Source organism: Empidonax traillii, unplaced genomic scaffold (assembly GCF_003031625.1).
Source record: "Empidonax traillii isolate 1590-97213 ecotype Southwest subspecies unplaced genomic scaffold, ASM303162v1 scaffold458:size851334, whole genome shotgun sequence".
NCBI classification, from domain to species: domain Eukaryota; kingdom Metazoa; phylum Chordata; class Aves; order Passeriformes; family Tyrannidae; genus Empidonax; species Empidonax traillii.
This window is the reverse complement of record NW_020955651.1, coordinates 762425-773783: the sequence shown is the minus strand read 5'-3', so window position 1 is coordinate 773783 and position 11359 is coordinate 762425. Positions and strand designations below refer to the sequence as shown.

The following is an 11359-nucleotide window of genomic DNA, read 5'->3' as shown; positions in this document are numbered from 1 at the left end:
TCAAGAGATTCTAGCCTCTCCCTTCCATTTACAAATCACCTCTCATGCCATCATCAGCTTGTCAGGTTTCCAGTAGAACACATGTTCTCTGGGAAAGACAAAAATTCAGAGGTGGAGGGGGAAGTGAGAGAGACCACTAAAGCCCCTTTCACAATTGCTGTAGTAGGTTGAATCAGCCCCAGAGCACTGATACAGAGGTCAAGCTCCATGCTGTGGTGACAAATTTGCTGCCCATACCACATTTGTTTCAGAGAAAATGCATTTCAGTGGGAGAGGGCAAACTTTGCTAATCATAATGAGTATAGTGCGCCAAAAACATACGAAGGAAGGTGAGTGTTTGGATGTCTAGTCCCCAGCCATATTCTATGGTTCATACCTGCAATAGAAAGACTGTTTTGCAAGCTGCTTTTAGATCAGGAACAGTGAGGAAAGGGTACATTAGAGATAAAAGTCAACTATAGTGTTCCAGAAGTCAAGAAATACAGAATGGAACATTAACTCGCTGCCTTGGAAGAAACCTCCAAAACCACAGACCAGAGCTTCCTCCCTTGTATAGTGGTCAACTATAATAATCTACTGAAGACTTTGTCGAATTGTGGAAATCTATCCAGGGAGTTTACAGATTTTGTGTATGTATTTTCCTCTAGTGTGTGTGTGTGTGTGTTTCCCCTTACAGCATGAGAGTGTTATCAGAGGTAATACAGTCTCCTCCCACTTCTGAAAACAGTACAGAGGTTAGTGCTAATACTACCAAGGTTGCAAGTTTGAGTTACATATGGGTCAATCTGCTACTGTTTTCTACCATTCCAGACACATAGCAAAGTTATGGAAGTGAAAAGCGCCAGTCTCTTCAGGAATAATTTCTGCCAGTTGCTCTCTGCTGGGAAGTCAATGCTCTTAGAAAAGCTCTGTTAGTAAATTGTGAAAGTAAATCATTGTGATTTTAAAAGAAAAAAAATTGCAATCACATTTTATAGACTCTTCAGTGCAGCAGTTGTGTGCTTGACATCTTTTGAGACTGTCACGGGAGAAATTAATAACTTATAAAATATTTCTTGGCTTGGAGGACTGAACTGTGATGGGAGAACATAAGGTATCTGAAACAGTGGAGTTATTTTACCCTTGAGATCTTCTCTGTAAATCCTGCTAACTCAGGCTTTTTGCAGCAATGTAGCTATTTCTACTGCTAGTTCTGGAGCTGGGAAGGGTACAGGGTTATCTCAATAGCACAATCCATTGACCAGTACAAATATTCGTTCAGCCACAGCACCAACCAGACTCAGACTGGAAGACTGACGAGAATCTCAACATGCAATTACTTTAAGTTACAGGGAGTTGATGTTAAATGTCTAGTTTCTGTTAAAGATCTCATCCAAAAGAAAATCTGTGAACACATACTGCAGAAAGGCTGAAGCTATCAGTGTTCAATAAGGAGAGAAGTAATGACATCAGCCCTTTTACTTGTCTAAAAGACTTTTTCTTGACTCACAGAAAATGAAGTGGCAATGCAGTTTGGAAAAAGTTGTATTTGCTTAGTCTATACATGTCCCCAGTAAGCACCTTTGATACCTCACTCAAAATTGAACATGGATAAGGGAACATTATTAGCTAAATGGTTTGCTAAAGAAATCTTTGATTTGAGAAGGTCCCCAAAGTGCTACAGTCTGACCAGAAAAAGAATGACTGACATAGTTAATGTGATAAGACAGACAAAGCTTTCCAAAAAGTCATCATGGTTAATGAAAGCACCAGATTGCCACTTCATATATGTGGCACTCTGGTTTGGGAAGACAAATTTAATGTGGGATAACAGCAAGAGAGGCTTTGATTAAGAAAAGACTGTGAACCTTCCACCCCCCCCTTTTTTTTTTTTTTTTTTTTTTTTTTTTTTTTTTTTTTTTTTTTTTTTTTTTTTTTTTTTTTTTTTTTTTTTTTTTTTTTTTTTTTTTTTTTTTTTTTTTTTTTTTATTCCTCTGTGGAACCGAGCTTGGAAACTGTCAATATTCATAAGCCAAAACTTCAGCTATCTGTAGAAAAAAGACCTAGGACAGATTTTGTTTTACTACTGTAAAGCCTCAGTTAATCATTTCGTGGACCACTACTGCCATCGTGTGTTGATAAATAGTGACACTTGATATCATACCAAAGCCTAACACTAAGGGTAAATGTGGCTTGTTTTTATTTGCTTGTTAAACTTAATCCTATGCATTTTTTTCTTTTTATCTCTAATGAAAGATGAAGAAATGGAAAACTTTTTCAAGACAAAACCAAAAGAACTATTATGTGGATTCTTTTTGGTTTTGGTGGGGGGAGGAGAATTGTTTGTTTAGATTTGGGTTTACTTCTGCTTTCTTGTTTGTTTTTTTTTTTTAATCAACCTAGAATAGTAAAAGAAAAGTTTCCTTTTTAAAAATATTCTACTATTTTTCCCATTTTGTATTTAAATAAGCAGACTATAAATTCCATCAGAACAATTTATGTCTCAGGACATGATACTATAAAGATGTTCTTATCATTAAGTATGAAAATTCAGGGTCCTCATTATCTCTCAGCAAAAGGTAGACACAGATTCTGGTCTAAATGTGAATATGCATCATTTACTATGAAACCGTAAGCCTGATCTGACAGTAGCAGTGTATGGAGAGGGAGCCTAAACGATAAATACCTACATTCCCATCTTCACAAGCTGTGCAAACTTCCAGGGAAAAGCACAGCCACAGTCCAGAGACAAACTTCCAGAGACAATTTCACCCTTATCTTTGTGTAGTAAGAATGAGGACACACTTGTCTTCAACCTATCTGTCTTCTATAAAGCTTATTCTCTCACCATAGAAGACAAATTTGTTTATTTATTTATTCCCATCCCTGGAAGTGTTCAAGGCCAGGTTTGATGGGGCTTTTGAGCAACCTTATCTACTGGAAGGTGGTACTGCAGTAGAGTTGGAACTAGATGATCTTTAAGGTCCCTTCCAACCTAAACCACTCTATGATTCTACAAATAACATTTGGTGTTATGTAAATACATTATGTACAGAAAATTAATTCTGAGCTAGTCCTGCTATCTTTCAACCTTCCACACTAAAAAGGCAGGAATTCATTTCCACAGTTGACATAAAGGGCTGAATGCAAGACTTTGAGTCAGGAGAGCAGCAAAGGCTTTTTGAAGGTGCTGACTTTCTGTGCCAGCTTGTGACAGCTACTTAGTCCCTCTGCATTCTTCTCTGCCAGGTGACCGGGACAACTTTCCCTCCCTTGTGGGACAAGGTGTTCTGAGGGAAGCAGGAATCAGGGCTGGCAATCGTTAGAGCGAGGCCTGTCCTGGGGCCTGCAGGGCCCCACCCGGGAGGGAGCCCCCTGCTGACCGATGGCTGGTGTCCTTGTTACCAGCGCCATGTTGCCCCCACGGGCCACTGGCTCCTCCAGGCAGGGGAGCAAGGCAATCTGCCACTCTGTCCCCATGAGAAGAGCCTCTCTGGGGCTGCAGGGTGCCAGTATGGGAAGGGCAGGATACAAAGCTCCCTCACAAGCCTCCAAGCTAAGCACCCTGCACGGAGTCAGGGCCACTGCCATCACTGCAGGGCCAGGCCTCAGCCGCAGGGGAGACCCCCCCCAGCACAGTCCCCCAAGAAGTGCCATGCCACTGGCTGCCATCACTCCTGGGCAGCACAAGAAGGTATGGCAAGGTGAGGGCAGGGGCAAGAGGCAAAGACAGTGGCAGCAGGCAGACGACATGCTCATCATGCTCCTGTGTAGCAATAGGGCTGGCAGGGGCAGAAGACGACAGCAGCAATGGAAGCACAGAGGTAGAAGGCATGTTAGCAGAGACAATGAGCAAGGGCAACAGGAGAGAAAGAAAGGTCTCATGGAGCAGGACCCCTCTGCATCTTTCTCAAATGTCTCTGGGAGCCAGGGTGACCAGCGCAGGGCTCCTGTGCATAGGCCACAGTGGAAGCAGCCTGGGAAGGCACAGTGGTGGAGTCACAACTGGAGGAAGAATTGGAAACAGCAACAACAATCGCAATGCAATGAGCCCACCCACCAAGACCAGGCAGGTGGGCAGAGCAGCAGTGGTCAGAGGAGAGCACTGTTCTGGAATGCGAAGAAGCGCTGCTGGGTCCCAACCTTGCGTGTGCCAGCAGCAACCTGGCGAGAGGCAAGAGTGCGCCTGCGCCCAATGAACATGGCAGGACACCGCCCGCCAGGGATGTGCACACCCCACAACACCAGCCAGTACATCATGGACCAGCACAAGTACGTGGAGGGAGATAAAAAGGAAGGGGCAGTGGCAGGGTCTGGAGAAAGGGGTAAATGCAGCACTGCAGGTGAGCATTTCCCTCTCATGTTCTCTTTCCCTTCCACAGCCCAATAGGTTGAAGGTACATGAGCAGAAGAGGAAGAGGAGAGCACACAGCCTGCCCATCAAGATTGCAAGTGCCGAGACGATATCTACTGTTAAACCTAAATTGGAGTGACAGCACAAGGCAAGCATATGACTTGCAAAATCATAAGCTATTAAGAGCAGGGAATCTCTTAAAATTCATCTTCCTAAATAAATACATATATGCACTTCTAACTTTGCAGCCTAATGTCTAATGATTCACATACACTAACAGAGGCTTGGCAGAATAAGAACCAGAAAAAGAAAAATGTTAGCATTGCATACACCAAAGTTGTCAAAACTGCTACCTCAGAGATTTATCTTTAGAGACTCTCTGTTCCCCTCAGGTACATATGTCCCATTCAGGAAGGTTTTTACTATTACTATGGTATTCCGGTATTTTTACTAGTACTATGGTATTCTGAAAACAGAAGGCCCAACTAGATGACTAAAATAAGAAAAAACCTAACATTTATTTCAGCACACATTAGAATGGATGCTTTTTTTGAACATTAGAAAAAAGAAAGGGTATTTAGATAAATATACTTTTTTATATAAACAGATACTACACCCTGTTTGTCAATGGCTAAAGTGTGTATTTGCATATCATGTAAGCAAAATAGATGAAGCTTAAAAGTAGAAAAAAAAAAGAACAAAACAAATCCTGTTTGGGTCACAGATCATTCACTGTGACCTGTCAAAAATGCTCATATAATTTTCCTTTTACCAAATATTGAGAAGGAGCCCTACTTTTACTTTTTAAGGTGGCTGAAACTATAGACATGGAAACTACCACAAATATAGTGGTATTTCCATCTCAAGGTGAAAGAATCATATTTATCTAATAGCCATCATAAGAGAAAAACAATAATCAAAAACTCTTGGTTTAAGAGGTTGCTTACTAGAGAGTGATGCTGATGTGGGCTAGGGATTTAAAATGGGGAGAAGGAAAAATGTTAACAGGAAAGGCTTTGGATCTGACCTATATTTTTGTAGCCAAAGATAAAATAAGGTGCCATAAGTCTTTTCTTGGTCTTATGGTCCAAGTTAAGACAAGATCTAAAACTCAGCTAGTTATACAAGTGTTCAATTTTTCATGTTTCTATTGAAATAAGTGACTAGAAAATAAAAATAAAATCAATAATAAATATAATTTTGCTACAGATATTGATAGGCCTTCTGTGTTAAACAACTATATGTAAGTATATATTTTTATATATAAGTATACATATTTTAAGTTTCTTGAATATCTTACATAAAATTGAGTGGCCACCTAGATTTGTGGATCTATTTCTTTCCTTTGGGTTTTTTTTCTCTAACTAATTATTTAAAAAACCTAAATACTCTTCCTGAAATTCACCCTTAAATCTTATAATGCTTTAATGCTTTTTGCTCCTCCTCCTTCACGTTCCTCTTCACCAACAGTTAATAAAAACCCTCTTAAACCATTGGAACCCGAACATTTAGCATGACGCAAATCTCCCATACCTTGACATAGCCCACAAGATGGTATCATGGACTGTAATAGGATAGAGTGGTATAGAGAAAGAGGCAGTAAAAGAGAGGCAGTAATGCAAGAAAAGGTTTGATATGCCACCAACTAATTAGCAGAGATTGTTAATTCATATTAGACTTCTCAAACCCTTGCCTAAGTGAAAATCATGCTCCTAAATATGTTCCTAAGTCAGTTTAATTTTCTATTTTTTTAGTGACTTTAAGAATTACTTCAAATTTGCTAATCATATCCCTTTTTGGTATGTTTCTGTCTTTGAAAGGCAACAAAAGCTTCATAAAACTTTTGCTTCTCAAAAGGGATCTCAATAGATTGCAGCACTGGGCAATCATTAAAGGGATGAAGTTTAACAAGAATAAATGCAAGATTCTGCAACTAGGACAAAGTAATGCTGGGCACTATAAATTCAGAAAGGAGTGGCTAGAAAGTAGCCCTGCAAGAAAGGATCTGAGAGTGCTGGTCAGTAGCAGGCTCAACACAAGTCAGCTGTAGGCCCTGGCAGGCCAGACCACACCACAGATGCAAACTGCATCCTGGGGTGCATCAAGCATGTCATTAGCAGCTGGGCAGAAGAGGTGGTTATCCCATTGTACTCGGTGTTGTTATCTTACCTTAAGCACTGTGGGCAGTCCTGGTCCCCACAATTTGAGAAGGATGCAAACATCCAGAGGAGGGCAACAAGGCTGATGAAAGGGCTGGAAGGCAAGTCTTGTAAGGAGCAGCTGAGGGCTTTGGGATTTTTTCAGAGAAGAGGAGGCTGAGGTGCTGTCTCATTGCTCTCTGCAGCTTCCCAAGAAGGGGAAATGAAGAGGATCTGGTCTCTTTTCCCAGTTATCCACGGACAGAATGCATGGGAATAGTTCAAATCTGTGTCAGGGAGGCTGAGCCTGGACATTGGGACGCATTTCCTTACTACAGGGGCAGTCAAACACTAAAAGAGGCTTCCTAGAGAGGTAGTCGAGGCTCCAGGCCTTTCAGTGTTTAAGAGGCATTTGGGCAATGCCCTTAACCACATGGCTTAACTTTTGGTCAGCCCTGACATGGTCAGGCAGTTGGACTAAGTGATCATTGCCAGTCCCTTCCAACTGATAATATTCCATTCTACTCTATTCTATTCAAGCATTTCAAACACGGTGTCCCTGCCTTTCCATTGTTTCATGGGCCAGAGGCAAGAGATCAGGCTGATGAATGTTTCACTTTAGGTATTACATGCAAATACAAGCTAAGAAGAACTTTGAAGCCACTAGTTCAGCATTTTGCCTCAAAAGATAAGAGATTTGGGTTTTTATCTGTGCCTCATTATGCAATTTATGATACTACAAAGTTGTATAGAGTCAAGAGAACAGATTAAGGTCACACTGAAGAATCAACACTCAAGTCTCCTAAATCCTAAGTATTGAAGTTCACTGAGCTGTTAGTTGGTGAGAGAGTAGTATCAGTCTCACCTTCAGAAATTTTGAGAATCTCTTCTTTGAATCCTTGTAGAATAACTAGAATAGAAATTTTGCACACACTCTCTCCAGGGCAGGGTTAGTAACAGGTGTATTGATATGAAACACCTATGACCTCATAGGTTCAGAGGGATAGTTAGCTAACTCTTAAGAATGGCTGCTACATCACCAGGGATAATTCAGCTAAGCACAATGTGTCCACACCTCCTCTACAGGTAATTTCTCCTTCAGCTGTGGTATCACAGTGACTCCTGAAATCTCATTGCTGCTATTGGGCTGATCTCTTAAATACCACACTGTGTCAAGAGAATGACTCCATGCTGGGTGTGAGGATGGGCATGTGAAGGACAGTTCAGGTTCCTTGAGAAAACTGCTAGAGAAAATGGAACAGGATTATAGAGAGAGCCTTTTACAGAAAAGCAGTGGAATGCACCCATTCCTATTCCACTTTCATGTTAGTCTGATAAAAAAAGCTTTTGAGAGAGTCAGACTAAGCTGTGTCTGAAGATATGAATATAACAGAGAGAGTGCAAGGAAGGGAAAGGAAGATGCTTTGGGTATTGGAGCATCTGATACATGATGAGTGACTGAGAGGGCTGGGACTGCTCAGCTGGGAGAAGAGGACAGAGGGCTGAGGGCAATCTTATAAAGGTGCATGAATGTCCAATTAGGGCAGTTCAGAAGAGAGTCAGAGATTCTTCTTAGTGCTGCCCAGTGAATAGACTAGAAACAATGGGCACAAAATGGAATACAAGAAATTCCATGTAAATATGAGAAATTCTGACCCCTTTAGTGGAAGTGGTCAAACACTGAGACAGACTGCCTAGAGAGACTGCAGACTTTCCATCTTTGGATCTTCAAGACCTGACTGGGCACAGTCCTGGGCAACCTGTTCTAGCAGACCTTACTCTGAACATTAGTGTTTGCCTCAACAATATCCAATGCAACATCTGAGCCTTAGCTATTGTGTGATTCTGTAGCCACTTTGTCTTAGTTGCATTTTTCTCCTTTGGCAACACAGAGTAGTTGTTAATCACTACATTAGTAAACCTGTGAGTCTACTAAAAGGACAGCTCCACACCATTGATGATAGCATGGTAATGCTCCCTTGCATTTACCCTGCTAGTGATCGTGAATGAACTTTTCAAAATGCAATAAAATATCTGCAGGAATTATAGTTTAAATGGGAGATGTGTCTTAGAATATACATCTGAAACGTAAACATTATCAGTACTTCTAATAATTAACAAATTATGCCACACAGATTTAAGAAATTGCAAGGCTAAGGATATGCTTGAAAGAAATCTAAAAAATATAAGTTTGATTTGGGTTTCTTTTTTTATTTTTGTCTTTTTTTTTTTGTTTTGCTTTGCAAATGAGATATTCACATGATTTATGTTTCATTATGTACTGATATCATTACAAAAATACAAGAATGTAACATCCTTCAAAATCCATGAAATCTAATCTGGGACTTCAAAGCCCCAGACTGATTATCATTCTGTCTGACTGTTGTTATTGCTGTATCAGAATAGAGATCTGGGCATCTTGCTTTGATAGATGTTTAGGAGATGAGTATATAAGATTTGAAAATTATATAGTTGTTTACAAAGACTGCAATTCAGCTTTCTGATCCCAGCCTTCCCCATCCAGGAACTCTTCATCCACAGTAAGAGATTTCTCTAAGTGCTCTCTCCAAGTCTTATGTTTTCTATTTAGACCCTTTCCTTGGTCATCTTCTCTAACATTCCCAGATTAAGCTGTTAAATGTTTTCCCTGTTATTACATCACTACTACCAGAAGCTTCATCTATATGAGAAAACACAAGGTACTGTGGTGCAGCTCTGTATACCATCAATACCGAGCTTAGCATTATTTTTATCCTGAATGAATTAATGCTTTTCTAGGCAATACCTGCACTTACCAAGGGCTGTAGACCACTTAAAGTCAGCAGTCTGGATGTGGCCATCTTATTCTGGATGGGAGGTGGAGCTATACAGAAATAAGCTGTGCTGTGTCAGTTGGCCTCAAGGCCAAATGCAGACTCAGAGACTTTGTTGTGATATGTATGCCCTTCCCTTCCTTGTCTGAGCCACCTTTTCCCTCCTCCAGGTTGTGACATTTCCTCCTTGGTAGCAATTTATGAATTTAATCCACATTATTATGAATCCACAATATTATGAATTTAATCCACAGCCTCAACTCAGCCTGCAAGAGATCAGAGCTGCTCAAAACCTTTTGAACACCTTTCAACCCTCCACTGGAATATGGGTTATTATATCAGCCCAGGTGGATAGCACTCATTTACTCAGTGCGATCCTCAGTCAAACTGTAAAACCTTTGCAAGCCCTCTCTAGTCATAACTAAAGTGTGCTTCTTTTCAAATATTCATAATTGGAAGGCAAATTAGTGGGTTTTTTTCATTCACAATATAAGCAGTGTGCCCTAAAATAAAAGCCAGTCTTGAGTTCAACATTGAGTTCCTGCTCTTTAGAGGAAGTACACAAGGTTATAAAACAGGGATTACATAGATTTTTAACAGGGATATGACATCTTTTCATAGTGTTATTCTCTGAAACAGCTAAAATAAATTTGGTTATCAGTTTCCCAAAAGTTAAAACTAGAGAATATATCCAACAGGGAAAATTGCAGTCCCACATTCAAACAATTACAAACACCTGAAGACAGGTTACTATAGTGAGAATTACAGCTAATAATAGGCAATGCTTAAAATTACAAACTAGTGAACTACCAACAAAAACTGCACACATGTGAAGCAATTGTTCCCTCATAAAATTACAACTGAATAAAAACATATTTTAAGAACACAACAGGATACCAGATAGAATAAACAGCTTTGGTCTGTTCTAAAGTTTTCATATCCCACCTAACTTTAGACAGCTACATCAATTATCCACTACAGGGGAACCCTATGGGGTCTCTGTGGCCAGGTTTTGGTAGTGGTATTTCTACAGGGGTGGCCTCTGTGAGAAGCTGCCAGAAGCTTCCCCCATATTCAGTAGAGCCAATGTCAGTCAGCTCCAAGATGGACTTGGCATTGGCCAAGGCCGAGCCCATCAGGAATGTTAACATATTTAGGATATGTCTCTGGGATAACAAATTTAGGAAGGAAATAAAAAAAGCTATTGTGCAGATGAGAATTGCAGCCAAAGAAAAGCAGAGTGAGAACATGTGAACAACTCTGCAGACACCAAGGTCAGTGGAGAAGGAGAGGGAGGACGTGCTCCAGGCACCAGAGCTGAGGTTCCCCTGCAGCCCATGATGCTGACCATGGTGGAGAGCTGTGCCCCTGCAGCCCATGGAGGACCACAGGGGTGCAGAGACCAACCTGCATCCTGTGGAGGAGACCCATGCTAGAGCAGGGAGATGCCTGAAGGAGGCTGTGACCCTTGGGAGGCTTGTGACCCTGGTAGGGACCTGCAGACCCATGGAGAGAGGAACCCATGCTGGAGCAGGTTTTCCTGGGAGGACTTGAGGCCCTGTGGTGGACCCATGCTGGAGCATCCTGTGCCTGAAGGACTGCACCCTATGGAAAAGTGACCCATGTTGCAGAAGTTTGTGAAGAACTGTTGCCCATGGGATGGACTCACACTGGAGAAGTTCGTGAAGGACTATCTCCTGTGGGAGGGACCCCAGAGGAGCAGGGGAAGGACTCCTCTCCCTGAGCAGTAGTAGAAACAAATGACCATAACCCCCATTCCCTCTCTACCTGCACTGGTGCGGGAAGAAGGTAGAACCTGGAAGGAGGGAGTGGTGGTGGGAAGGTGTTTTTAAGATACATTTTGCTTCGCATTCTGCTGCTCTAATTCTGCTAATAATAAACCTAATTAATATCCCCACTTTGAGTCTGTTTTGCCCGTGATGGTGATTAGTAAGTGATCTCTCCCAGTCTTTATCTCAACTCATGAGCTCTTCATTAGTGAGAGAGCAGCTTTAGTGGGTACCTGACATCCAGCCAGGGTCAACCCACTGCAAGGGCTTTAAGAACATGGTCCA

The 11359-nt window shown here is 41.3% G+C and overlaps 1 protein-coding gene across 1 annotated transcript; it reads left to right on the top strand.

Moving 5' to 3' along the window:
- The first annotated feature begins 3269 nt into the window (after positions 1-3269).
- Positions 3270-4573, top strand: LOC114063223. The gene is made up of 2 exons (XM_027895367.1): positions 3270-4251; positions 4362-4573. Exons 1-2 carry the CDS (start codon positions 3365-3367, stop codon positions 4372-4374), a joined length of 900 nt encoding a protein of 299 aa, XP_027751168.1. The 5' UTR covers positions 3270-3364; the 3' UTR covers positions 4375-4573.
- Positions 4574-11359: the final 6786 nt, after the last annotated feature.

Coding starts and splice junctions, on each gene's coding strand:
- LOC114063223 (XM_027895367.1), top strand. CDS start 3,365: ATGGCTGGTGTCCTTGTTACCAGCGCCATGTTGCCCCCACGGGCCACT.